The sequence below is a fragment of the Amphiura filiformis genome, chromosome 15 (genome assembly GCF_039555335.1).
Source record: "Amphiura filiformis chromosome 15, Afil_fr2py, whole genome shotgun sequence".
Classification (NCBI taxonomy): Eukaryota; Metazoa; Echinodermata; class Ophiuroidea; order Amphilepidida; family Amphiuridae; genus Amphiura; species Amphiura filiformis.
This window is the reverse complement of record NC_092642.1, coordinates 15,949,360-15,964,168: the sequence shown is the minus strand read 5'-3', so window position 1 is coordinate 15,964,168 and position 14,809 is coordinate 15,949,360. Positions and strand designations below refer to the sequence as shown.

The 14,809-nt window shown below is 36.8% G+C and overlaps 1 protein-coding gene across 1 annotated transcript in view; it reads right to left on the bottom strand.

The window, feature by feature from the left end:
• LOC140171301 (uncharacterized) overlaps window positions 1-14,809 on the bottom strand; it is a 123,174-nt gene that overhangs the window by 15,473 nt on the left and 92,892 nt on the right. Inside the window, 3 exon segments of the mRNA XM_072194533.1 lie at window positions 710-969; window positions 5,673-5,906; window positions 8,484-9,389. Coding sequence (XP_072050634.1) covers window positions 710-969; window positions 5,673-5,906; window positions 8,484-9,389 — 1,400 coding nt within the window.

The following is a 14,809-nucleotide window of genomic DNA, read 5'->3' as shown; positions in this document are numbered from 1 at the left end:
AACTGAATAGGTTCAGTTTGAGAGAAAATTATGTTTCGTTAATGCCAATTAATGCATAAAATTCTTTACGATTGGCATTTAGACCTGTGCTGGACCATAACCATTAACAAAATATGCAAAAATACACCAAAACTAATCACATATTCCTCTTTGAGTAACAGGCAGAAACCATATGCACAATTCTTATCACAATCAAATAATATCAGACAGGAGTGGCATACCATACAAGTGCTCCCATTTTATTGTATCGGCTACATACACATACTTATTGGTTTCTAGTTCAAGTCGACAGTGGTGTAGGGTCATGTGGGCAAAACTGACCCAATCAAAGTTAAAATTTGGAAAAGTCCCATTAAAAATTGCAGAAAAAACTGCCCCTCAATCAAGCTCAGTGCCCCCAATAGAGGTCATCCGTGTTCTATAAGCTGCATATCCTATCAGGGACTGCTATACCTTGTTCAGGATTTTCAAAAAAAGTACCTGCATGTGCAACCATGACTATTTCAAAATAGCCCGCCAAAGTCATGCAGGTAACTCCTAAGGTTGTGCATTGAATTGGTTTTAATGAGGAATACTACGGGAACCAGCGCCTTTTGTTAGAAGTCACACATGAGTAACGTGGATAACCTCTATTGTTGACTCATGCTACGCCACTGTATGCAAACAAAACATGTCATAAATAAGTATAACAAATTAAAGTAACACATACAAAAGTCTTCCTGTCCCTGGCAGAGAAGCTCTTTGCTCTCCTGAAGGCACCTGTTGGATCGCCACTCCTCAGATAATTCAGCTCATTGGCCTGCCTGTCAACCTCTGCTTGCAGTAGCATGATGATGGCTTCTCGTTCATGGAGACACTTCTTTAGCTGTGTGGTAGGCGAGCCTGGATCTGGTTCTTTGGTGTCGTCTGAGGGCGCTACGTCTGGGTCGTTTGTCTGTACTTCAACTTCAATTTTCTCAGGTACTGCATCTGATTCAATGGGAATAGTATCATTAACAATGTTAATACAAATTTTATTCCACACATGTTAGGCACTAGAAACAAATTAGTTTGATCTTTCGATCGACCATCGATGCTTGGTCAATCCTTATTATTTATGAAATCAATTAATTTACTATTGTTAATTGTGATAACATAGTAATTTTTGCCTGTACTGATATTCACCAATATCAATTTAGCCTTAATTCTAATTAATTAGTTAATAGTTCATTAATAACAAGCATCGAAGCAGCATCAGCGGTCGATCCAAAGATCGAACAAATTTGTTTCTGGTGCCTTACAATGATCAGTTGTTCATACACTTGACACACAGGACTTCTGAGAAGCTATTTATCACAAATATATTTTCTTTGGGTACGATGTATTTTCCAATAATATCACAACATTGCATTATATTGGGAAAAGTTGTATTTTGGGGGTTAATTTTGACATTTTAATATTCAGGCTAAGTTGGAAATCTGGTAATAGAGATATTGTGATTTCCAAACGTACGTATCAATCGCCCGTGCAATTTATTCAAAATCACTCTCCTGTGACAGGATTTTGAATAGTTTGCACAGGCGTTCGATATGTATGTTTGAAAATCGCAATATCTCTCATAACTAACTTGGAACTTTGAAGAGTACAAAGCGTTACAAACCTTATCAGTGCATATATGTATGTTCCAATTTATAATTTTACAATCTCAAACTCTATGAAAAAGTCTACCTTATGAACAAAACTAGACAGTCAGCCTGTAAGTTTCTGTTGCACCCAGTCCAATAATAAAGTTAGCAGGCATTTGTTGTACCATGGGCTGATACCTAGTCACATACAGGTATTTAAAATGACATATAATCACATCAAAATATGCAGTAAGTGGACATTTTCAAGTTCTTACTATGAAAATATCACACAGAATTAGAATCTCAAATTTAAAAACAAGTGAAACATCTCCACTTTGACACTGCATCTCAGATAGATTGTACATTATGTAGATATAAACAATAAATAATTACATGTGCTGCAATCAAACAAAACAAGTTGCAATATTATGCTTTTACTGCCTGTGTGATTTTGAAATCGTCTTTCAACTTCATTTCATTGATCTTACTTGATGACTAAGAAGATGCTCCAAGGAATAATTGTTATTTGCAGACTGCAAAATGGGGCACGTTGGTGCAGCAGTACGGGCTCTGCATCTGCCTTGTAATCGGTGGATTGTGAGTTCGAGCCCTGGCGGTGCCATCGTGTTGTGCTCTTGGGCAAGGTGCTTTACCTTAATTGCCTCCCTCTACCCAGGGGTGAAATGGGGAGCTTTTATGAATATAGTGGGTAAGTGCAATAGCTGCCATGTGCAGCTGCCATGTGTAGACGAGTACAATATACTGTGTGTAAATTGCTAAATGTTCAAAGTGCAGCAATTGCACTTACCCAATTCTGGCACTTAGGCAGTCATTTTGTTTATATGCAAAAATTCACATTATTATACTTTTGTTCAACTCATGTTTGGTACATGCAGTAATGTCAATGAAACTACCCTCATATGCATGCATCAACACTCTGTGCAAATTGCACAGAGTGCGAACTTTCCGCACATGTTTTGGTACTGTGATTAGTGAAATACACATCAACGTCACCAACTTGAGGTGAACCAAAATATAATTCACACCACAAATTACATTAATTACTATCATGATGCACACATTCCAATTTTGTACAAACTATAAGAATCTACTCATAACAAAGTTCAAATCTATCATGTTACTACCATTAACAAAACAATATTATTTCCAAACAAAATAATTTAAAATAATTAAATGACGTTTCAAAAACAGTTGAACAAACACTGCACTGTCACATTGTGATGAGCACCTGGGGAAATCCCCAAACCAAACATACAAGAGGAAAGGAAACTTTCTCAATTGTTTGCTATGACATATGACCATCGGCATCATTCCTGGGGGGGGGGGGGCATGGAGATGTGTGCCCCTACCTTTTGGCATAATGTCCCATTTTGTTCTTTTCAGCCAATTTTTGACACTTCAGGTCAAATGCCACCCCACACACACACACACATTTCAAGATGGATTGACGCTAATGCACAAGAAAAGTTAATTCTTGAACTGGGAAATTCCCAGATGTATATATTCATCAGTGTATGACTTGATAAGGACAACCCTGAAGGGAATTCCCTAGTACATGCAATGTGAAATATTTGGGAAGGATCTAATTAACTTGTCTTGGGTCAATGCAAACAATTAAGGGAGTTTCCCTTTTGATTGGGGATTTCCCCAAGGTGATCATCACAACATACATTTAATTACAGTTAGTAGCATCACCACACACACACAACACATATATTGGGTTAGAACCTACCTCAGCTTTTCAACACCTTTTTTCATTTTATGATTGCATTTAAATAAAACAAAATAAAAGAGATTATATACTTGTTTTCATTGCGCAGATTCCCATTCTCTCCCTATATATTTCAGAAGAGTTTGCAGGTTTTCACTTTCCCCCACCATCACCAAAATTAGTATTAAGCAAAAACTTTTATGATTAAATACATTATAATCAAACATTAAATCATGCAAATGTACGAATTAGTACCATAAATTTATTTACACTAGGTTTAAGTTGTAATAAATTTCATGTCTGACATTGCTGAGCAAGAACCGCTATACTTTGGCACCAAATTGGTGGTTCTCATTACATTGTGGATTGATATCAATGTTCCTTAAAGTGAATCTTTTATGAAAGCTACAAAAAGCTATAATTGAAAATGATGGACACCTAAGGCCAAGTACATTGTTACTTTATTCTATGTATACACCAAAACTAAAATGGGACAATTGTTGCGCATAAGGACTAGGGTTACAATTCAGACTTAGTAACAGATTTAAAGCCTAATGATTCCCATCTATTTAGAACTACACTGTATATTCATGGAAGAAATGTGCCACATTCATGATACATGTATCTTCAACAAGTACAAATGTCAAGGTAGCCCATTCATTCAGGAACTTGACTGTGCTAGCTATGACACAAAAGCTGCATTTGACTTCCATATCATGCACTGCTAAATTTCAACATTATATCTATCAACACACTAAACATAACAAATGTGTCACAATGGGCTCTTCCATTTAAAGTCCTCACCCCCTGTGGAAATATTTTGTAAATATCTTCCATAGGAGGTATAACCAACCAACTGGTTAAACAAACAAACAAATAAATATGAATTTTAAATGGAATTTGCATATCAACCAACTCCATATAAAACTCCTCCTCCCTCTGTGTATGGAAGTAAGATGTTCTGTGACTGTGGAGATTCAGGTTGAATGAGGATGTATAAAATTCAAATGAAGCTGCTTAACTGGCTCATTCCATTTGAAATTCATGCTCCCCTATTTCTAACAGATTCCACAGGGGTAGTGTAGATTATAAATGGAACAGCCCAATGTATTATACTTCAACTATGTAGTGTTTATTCAAGTAAGGAATCAAAACTATGTGAAGTTTATTTAAATACATGAGTATATCTATGTCAGTTACAATACTACTTAGACAAGAAGGTGAAACATCAAGATCTTATTTGAAATTATTGATGTCAGGACCGAGTAAAACCTAGTTTTATAGATCTGATAAGTTGTTGGGTATACCTAAAGAAAAGAATCAATGTTTATGTAAAAGGTATGACTATTAACGCGGATCTAAAAATACTTGAAGAAAATGAAAGGAAATATCAGGAAAAGTTAAGAATTGGATAAATAATGAAAACAAAAAGAACAGAACTGAAAGAGACTAAGTAAATCAAAGAAGTATGTGAGAAGTTGTTGTGTTTCAAAATAATCTGGCAATATATCATTTCCTCTGCCACTCATATATGCCAAAGAATATTCTTCATACCTTAAACTAGATGATGTGGTGTAAATGCAGTGGTGTATATTTGAGCAAGTCTTAACATTATGTGTCAAAATACTTAAAATAGGTTACAAAAATGTTACGATGATATACAAAATTGAACCAGGAAATGAATGGAAATTTGGAGAGATGAAAGATGTAATCTGCTATAGATCAAGAAAGAGTAAAATTATGGAAAAAGTGAAAAAATGAAGCTGTATCATGCATATTAGCAGTTCACCACAAACAACCCTGGTATAAAAACATTCCTCTTTGCAAGTATAGTCTATCATTCCATGAGACCAGCAACGACAGGCAACCATGTCCATTACAAGCATCACAAAATTGAACCATCCACAAAATGCTCTAGGATAAACAGATCTGATTGCCTAAATCTAGATCAAGTACATTGCAAAGAAATTAGAAAGGGAGAATGAGGACAATATAGGAATCAGCCATGTTGGATTGTCATGCATAGGGGTCAAAATAGTGTAACCTTCATATTTGAGAAAGATTGACCATATCAAACAAGATTCTGTATCTCAAGAAGCATAATGTTTAACAAAATATTTAAATCACCCATCCAAAGGCACACTATTTTATACCCTCCATGGCAAGGAAACATGGCCGACTACACATTCTCCAATTTAATTCATTTGGCAATGCATATATAACCCAAATTGATCTGTACCATCATATGGATAGCTCTAATGTTAGTGTCAACCTGTTGAATTCGGCAGTTCCATGCAACCAAAGCAGGCAAGCAAGCATGTAGGACGATAACCAACCTGTGGAAGTGCTCTCATCCACCTTAGCAACAGACACTCCTCGAAGGTCAGCTTTACCCCTAGACCCATGTCGTCTCTTATGATGACCTTTGACCTCATCATGCGACTTTCTCGATAGTGGTGGGTATTTCTCAAACTGGTTTTCTATTACTTGTATTTGTGATTTGATGTCGGTGAGTTCTGCTTCCAATGCGGATTCCCCGAGGGAGGAGCAAACACTGACTCGCCTCATTTCTGCAAGGTTTAGTGGTATGTAATTAACAAATATTCCTATTTTTACATCCATGCAAAAGTGGTTTCAAACCAACATGTACACAAAATACCAATTAGGGAATATCCTCTAAATGGTCCTAGAATTCAAAACCTATACTTTATTCGACTGTCAAAGTTTTGTTAAGTAATGGGTGAATGCTCCCATAAATTCACTTTACCTTCCTAGTCACAAAATACACATAGCTGACTTGGCATAGATGCTATGTAAAACTGAATGTATGCCATTCTATATTAATCCATACTGTTTTTAGTCAACTTTTCTAGTTGTATAAAGTATAGGTACATTTCTTGTAAGACCCAATAATTACGATCCCTTGCAAAGACATGTATTTCATGGTTTACAAGATACCGATTGGCAAACAATAATAGCATAGAAGTACAATGGAGAACAATTACTACCTACAAGAGGTAACAGATTATAATATAAGAAAGAAAGAACAGTTAACCAAAATGTTACAATTAAATTGTACCACTTCCGTTTGGTTAACAGTTCTTTCTTTTTCTAATAACAAAAATATAAGAAATGGATATACCTAATGTAAAACTATAATCAAATTAAGTATTTCTTGGCCAAACTGGAACACTGTGAACGCTAGTGGCTCTGCGATAAACACACACGAATATAGCGCGGTACAGAAGAAAATATACACGCGCCTTACACTGCGAACACGCTTAGTACACTACATGGACGCAACACGTATGTTCCTGTTTGGCCAAGAAATACTTGATTTGATTATAGAAGCTCAAAGTATTGCCAAAGACTTAGTAAGCTTATATGTACAGAGTAATGGAAATAACTCAATTTTAAAAATTTCCAACTTTGGTCTGAGTGGACCAGATCATGGATTCATGCCACATATGATAGTAAGATAGATAATACCAGCATATTTGCACATAACTAGGGCAGTATGATACATGTATATGTGTCAGTTTATTCTAGTAGAAGTGTCAGTTTATTGTGCAAGCCTGACCTTCTAGGATCCCTGACACCTGCCACTATTTTATTGTCATATTGCATCAAATTTTAAATTGTGTCTTTGATTGATATTTAGGTGTGAATTGTTAGTACAACTCTTTAACATTAAAAAGTTTTGCTTTATCTTTAAAATCAGCTCTGAAATTAGTGCACTTTAATCAGCAGCAAGGGAAATGGTTCAGGATTGCCACACATAGTCACCTGTTCAGTACGAAAACTTTCTTGACAATATTGTAACTGTCAGTGATTGGTGAGATCATATAGTAACAGTATTAAAAGCAGCAGAGATTAACAGCTGACTGAATATGTGCAACATTTGAAAGAACTCCTCAAGGCATGCCTAAACAATACAGGTTAGGAACCTTATATAATACATGTACATCCTGTTCACTTTGGTGCACAGGGATATGATATGAGACTGATAACAATAATGGCTATTCCAGTTGAAATCCATACACCCTGTGTGGGAGGCATGACCTTGATCTCCCACACAGAGCGTGTAGATTTCAATTGGAGTCACCCATTCAGCTAACTCCATTTGAAATTCACACTCCCTGTGCAGGAGACTAAGGTCATGTGTTTCCATAGAGGTGTATGGATTTCAACTGGAATAGCTCACTCAGATCATAGACCCTTTCTAGGGTCTGTGCTCAGATGAAAGCGCTTGAACTGCCACCACGTTCCTGCTTTTCTATAAGAATACACCTCATGTCAGTCGTATTATGACGCACTTTGTCACTGGGCAGGAAAAAAACTCTGATGTACATTTTACCTTTGATATCAAAACTTCCAACATGTCGACTGCTCAGTGCCAGAATTGGTAAGTGCAATAGCTGGCATATGTAGCTGCCATGTGTAGATGAGTACAATATACTGTGTAAATTGCCAAATGTTTACAGGACAGTTATTGCACTTACCCACTTCTGGCACTGAGCAATCAATGTATGCAAAAGTGGGCACCAGTTTCAAATACCTCTTCAGTGTATGTTATTGTTACGTCCAAAATGCTGCATATTCACTCAGAATCAAAATTATTTAAACCAAGGTGTGGATTTTATAGAAGACAGTTTGCTGAAGACAAACATCTCACAAGAATGTTTACCATGCATTCAGATTTTTAGGTGCAGACCGTTTTGATACTAAATGCAGTTTTGCACATCAGAGATTTTGAATTGAAACTGCTGACTTCGCACATTGGAGGGTTTGATTTCAAAGTTCAAACACACATATAAGAGGTTTTTTTGCACAGTGACAAAGACAGTCTAGCCTTTTTCAGAGCTTCTAAATCACTTTCCTGTATTCTCAAACCTTGAAAATCAGTTCTTTCCGTACAAAATCAGTATTTTCACACACTCGTTTACAAAATTCTTTAACATTTTTAGTATTCTTCATTATGTCAAGTATTCTTTTAAGTAAATCCAGTACAAAATACTGAAAATTGGTACTAGTTGGCAGCTCTGCTTTTTTTTAAATCTAACCTAAATGTTCATCCACAGCTTAATTTGACACTCTGTACATACCTACAAGAATGACAACACTGTCAGTGGTACTCATATACCTACCATGTTTTTCACCTGTGATTCTATCAATCTGTTCCTGCATGTTATGCAACTCATCCGACACCGCCTGCAAGTTGACATCTTTCTGCCTCAACTGCTCCGCAAGTAGTGAATTCCTCTGTTCTAATCGATTCAACCCGGCACCCAACTGTGGACCGCCTGAAGCTTCTGATGGTGTGGACTCCTCAAACGTGCTATCGCCGCTGGATGCAGTTCTGTTGGACTTCTCAGAGAACTCAGCTTGAGATCCTGCTTCCTGAGATTGGAATAATGCAGGATCAAATTCTGGTTCCACAACGACGGGCGTGGCATGTGCTACAAGATACAAATCACCAATATCGGACGTTGAGGATTTGTTCTGTTCAATAATGGCAACTCTTCTAGAGTCTTTAGGATCAATTTCATGATCACCTCTGTCGTCATCATGCCTTGCTGCCATCTTTTTAATCCTCTCCCATTCTTTATACCGTTTAGTAAACTCTTTGGACACGCCTTCCAAATGCAATTCCCCATCCACACCTTCAAACAATGCAATACTTTCTTTGGAGTATATTTCTTCCGTTGAATACGGAGCGGCTTTACGCCCTTCGGGAGATTGACTCCTTCGTCTAACCTGAGGTGATTCCTTCCCTCTGACCGGCGCTTTATGTTTAATGATCTTTGACCCCGGTCGTCCACCTTTTGCTTTCTCTTTAGGGTGTTGTTTGCGCTTAGGTTCCATTGGAGGGCTGTGGGCAGCATTTCCAGGCCGTTGTTTCTTTCTGTCCCATTCAAGCATTTTCTTGGTGAAGTCATCGCTGAGATTTTTCTGTAACTCGTCCAAGTCGACGGCTGGGGAGTGGACTGCTGAGGTAGCGTCTGATGAAGCACTGTCTAGTGAGGTTTGCTTGGTTTTCTCAAGTTGCACACCTGCATTGAATATAAGAAAGAAAATCAGTTTATCAATATATTCATCTAAAATGTTTAGATGCAAAATGTAATACACGCTACCAAAATGTGCCCTATATTGCATTTGACTACTTACTTTACAAATTCCAATGTAAAGTTTTGAAAAATTATCTAAAATACACATTTTCTATTATTTTCATTATAATCTGACTAGTTATATATAGTGTGCAGTTATTTAAATTTCAGACTCTTCATTTGCTCATGCTGAGATTTTTCTGAAACTTGTTCAAGATGGCTGGGGTGCACTGCTGCAAATATCTCCTTTTGCAAACAGTCAAATGAAGTTAATTACTTGAAAAAACAAAAATTTACAAAAAAAATATCTCACCATGACTGAATGCTATCGCTTCATAATTGTACACGTTTCAGGAATTTTTCAATATTTTTCCCTATAATATCCTGTTAGCATAATATAATAGTGTTTCAGAAAGCTCCCATTTACTTTCCAATACATAATGTGATTTGTTAATGTAAATGTACAATTAAACTAGATCTCCCACTGTTTAACAATGAGTGCCAAATATATCAAAATTGTAATTAGTTTAGCATATATCACAAAATTATACAGAATTTGGGATACCAAAAGTTTCATAGCAATTTGTCTATACCTCATGTCACCTCGAGTTTGGTAGCGATGTCACCCCATGTTTTAGGTTGCGTGGCTTTGATAGGTGCGCGCTGTTCTTAAAGAGAAAGCCCCGCCAGAGCAGTTCTTCTGGGGTGAACCAAACTTGCCTGGTTATCAAATTCATCAGTGACAATTGATCCTCTCTGCATTTGACAGGTGCTAAATTGATGTAATAACATTAAAACATCAATTAGCACCTGTCAAATTCAAATAATACCTTGTCACTGATTAATTTGATAACCAGGCAGATTCGACTCACCCCAGAAGAACTGCTCTGACAGGGCTTCCACTCACATGTAAATATGGCATTATCAGAACACTCTTTTGCATACAGAGATCTATGCATTCTGACGACACTACCAGACTCAAAGCGACACAAAGTATTGTCCAAGTGATGTTATCATATTTTAACCTGTACCTGCAGTTAGTGGAATACCACAATATCTGCTGATAAGATGACCAATTAAACCTAACCTTAACCCCTTGTTATTATTAACTTGAGATATGATATAAACAATTAAACTAAAATGAACCACATCCTCCATGAGGTTTAATGGATGTCACTTTCAGGTAGATTGGGTCATAACCCTAAGCTTTATACGTCAAATATGGTAAGATTATCGTAACTGATCTTTCCGTAATGATAGCCAAGAAAAGATACTTAAACACAGACATCCTTATTTGTGCCCAAATCTTGACGTTGAGAGTTTGTTTGACCTACTTTGTGTAGTGGCGTAGCCAGGGGGCAAAGCGGGGCAGTTTCCCCCATAAGAAGTCTTGCCCCCCTCTTGCCCCCCCCCCCCCTTGTGAAAGTTGTCTTGCCCCCCTTTGCCCGCTCTCTGAAAAAGTGCTGGCTACACCACTGTTTGTGTACAATAATAATTAAATTAGCAATCTTAAATGACAGGCAAACAGTAAACAAACGAGCACAAGTCAAAGTGAACCTATTCAATTATCGTGAACATCGTTATCATAATTTAGCCTGCCTAGGAATAAAAACTTTGGAAACAAAATGGATCCTTTTTTGGATATCAGGCGTTTTCACCTGTGACAACAATCAAACAAATACGGATATTGAAACCAATTAGGTATTTATTGAATTCTTGTCATTGTTTATGCAGCCATTTCCTTCTCGTATACTATTATAGTGTTGTGTGCTTTTCCGAACTGACCAAAGGCCTGGCAGGCGAGTTCTTCATAAAAAAAATTGCGAAAGCTAATTCAGTGCCAACATTCATACTACCATCAGTTATAAAGCTCTTATTGTCACTAATCACATTTATCCAAAGAAATTTTGGGAAAAGTGCAAAATGATTTGTATTCATAAATAGACCTCTTCATGAAAAACACATGACCATGCAGATCCGTCAAAACATATTCAATCAATCAATTTCTGGTGATTTGAATGCATATAATTCAAATCTGCAGCGGCCACCACATTCAAAACGCTGTGTCAAGTATTAGTGATATATGATTGGAGTGTACAATCATACCAGGCTATAGTTTGATCAACTCCTAATCTGTGAGCCTTATAACATCGCAGATTAATATCAATATATTGTATTTCACAATATTTTAAAACTCATAGCTCGACCAATAAATATTGGGCGTAAAGCATCCAATTTTATCATTATTATGTTTTGGATCCAATATTATCACAACTTGGATCCATCAAAACATAATAATGGATAAAATTGGGCAGATTTTCTTTTGGAAGTTCTGATACCTTGAACTTTGCTATGGTCTACTTTTAGTCACCAATTTCTAACTACCACAGGCTAGACCATATGTACACATTGAAGTCATCAGAAACAAAACATAATTGATTATAGCCACATTCAGCATGCCACTTAGGTGTTAAAAGCTGCATTATTTGCCTTAGTAACTTGACATCCTCCCAAGTGTGAGTCACCATACCAATTATAACATTAGCTAGCCCAATTGTCTCAATTAATTGCACCCAGATATTTAAGTTGAAATATTTGATTAAAGGCTATGTTATATACTTGTTTCACTTTCATATATTGTAACATATGGGGCAATCATGAAGAATTGCTAACATTGTGGACCACAATAGCCTCATCCCAATGGCATAGTTCAATAACCTCAATTAAACAATCATAGAGCAAAATTTGACCTCAAATTGCAGAGAATGAGTTTTAATACCCAAATTTTCAAAGGTCATTCAATAAATGTACAAATGTATCAGGGTTTATAAGAACTGCCCCTGATAGATGCATGAGCATGTTGTCGATCCTAGTGTAAACTAGCTTGCTGATTTATAAGACTGTATCATACCCACAAAACCTCAACACACTTAATGATATACTGGTTGGCTTCAAATCATGCTGACCCATAACACTCCATATCACCATTTTGGCAACATCAGGAATGTACAAAGTGCAAAACACCATCAAACTAAACACTATTAGCAACCAACCCCCTACTCACATTTCCTGATTCCTGCACTTCGTTGTGATATTTCAAAATGTGTGCATATTGCATCCATAAGGTTGCATCTCAAGCATAAAACTAGTTTTAGGGGCAAATGTGGTACATGATGTCTTGTTTTAAGGGGGAACTTGATGATGGATGAAACTTGTTCCTGGGAGATGCAGGTATGTATCATACTTCGATGCCCTTCTCTCTTCCCATATGTACCATTGAAAGGGGCGGAGTCCAGATTTTGAAAGGGGGCTCACTTTTGAACAAAAATTTCTTGGCTTGCTTCGCTGGCCCAATTTTACACCAAATACAGCTCTATTATTCTGTGGGGAGCTAATTTTTTTCAGACAGTGGATTCGGGTGGCTGGTGGCCACTGCTACCACCAATTTGCATTCAGTTTGAATCACAGATATTCACCTGTACTGTTGTACTTTATGAGTTTGTCCAAACAGAAATTAGTTTAATATTGATACAGGACATACACAACAGCTTATAATAAATGTGTACTTCCCATGCCACACCAAGCCAAATTGCCCTTTTGACAGAATCTAGACAAATTCTCACCTCAAAAATGTTTCACAAAATTATTTTATAAGACTCCTTTCACCCAGAAAAGATATCTAACACTTCCCATAATGCATTTCTCCCATTTCAATTTTTTGTACTGATTTACTATCTAGTGCAACATGGGTCAATAGTGACAAGTGACGAAAAGGAACATCAATGAACGCAGCACATCTAGATCTTTCAAAATATGATTATTTCTTTACTATCAAACCCATGTTTAACCAGTCTATTCTCAAAATGAAAATAAAGGGAAAATGTAGAAATGTACGTAATGGGAGTATCATTTGATGAAATGAGGTGATGTATCATGCTGCAAAGGATTCAGGGAAGGGTAAGATATCCTGCCTTTCACCAGTTTCAATTAATAGCAAAACTGATACAAATTACAGCAAACTGTTGTGTAGTACAAATGTAAACATATCCTTATGGAAAGACATTACCGGTTTACCCAGTGTAAATTAACCAGCTTAAAAGTCTTGTCACTTGGACTTGTTTATGTACCATTGGGCTGTTCTAGTTAAAATACATACACCCTTTGTGGAAGACATGACTTTAACTTTCCACACAGGGAGTGTGAATTTCAAAAGGAGTTACCTGAAGGGGTGAATCCACTTGATATCTACACTCTGTGTGGAAGATTAAGGTCATGTCATCCATTAACGTGTATGGAATTTAACTGGAATAGCCCCATTACAGGATATTTTTAGATGTGAAATGTTTCCCATTAGATATGGATATTTGAGTTGGATTGTGACAGTCAGTGTAAAAGACAAGCTTAGTCAATCTGAGCAATGTATTTCTATGAGCCAATTAAGAGCAACATGCAATTTCAATACAATGCTAATAATTTGCTGAGATGAATCATTAAAGAATTAAATTAGTGTTCAGTACAGGGTTTAGGAGGAATTTCCCCAAATTATTGAGACACATATAAGAAGTTGGTATTTGTGAGAGTTTGAATCCACTTCAAAAGTTTATCCTATGTACAGAAAAAAAGCTTTGAATCAATTACTGATTGCATTATTATTCTCCTACATGTATGATTTGGCTTCTGGACTATATTTACAAATTGTTATTTTTGCGGTACTAGCTGCTTGAAATGCGAAAAGCAGGTGACAATAAATGTAGCGCCAAAATCAGTACAATAATACGGAGGTGTTCAAGCACAACTAGGCTCAAGCAACATACACAAAACTTGACACAAATATTACATCAAAGTTAGCTAATTAAGGCATTGTGGTCTTGGTGTAAGTGTACTATTAAATATTTTGGCCAGAATGTCGGCTTTCACCCTAACATATATTTTACGCCCAAAACCTTTTTGACTCCAAAACTGCTTTTGTGGGCGGAGGGAGAGGTAAGAAGAAAAGAAGATGAAGAGCAAAGTTGTTTTTGTCTTTTCTGTCCGATTTTGAACCACCCACCCCTGTCATGTATGACCTGCTCCCACGAAATGAATGTAAAGTTCCAAATTGATAGCTTTGAGACCTTCTGGCTGCTGAGATGATGTTCTTTATTTGATGCACACCTATACAAGCCAGTACTAGTATGTCTCTGTTGGGGCATTCTGCACACCTGTAGTATGTCCTTTGTGAAGGGGGGACAATGGGCATTCATAAAGGACATAGTCGACATACTACATGTACTGGCTTGTACAGGTGCAGGTTAAACAAAGAACATCAACTCAGCAGCCAGAAGATCTCAAAACTAACTTGCGACTTTACACTCATACAATCACTT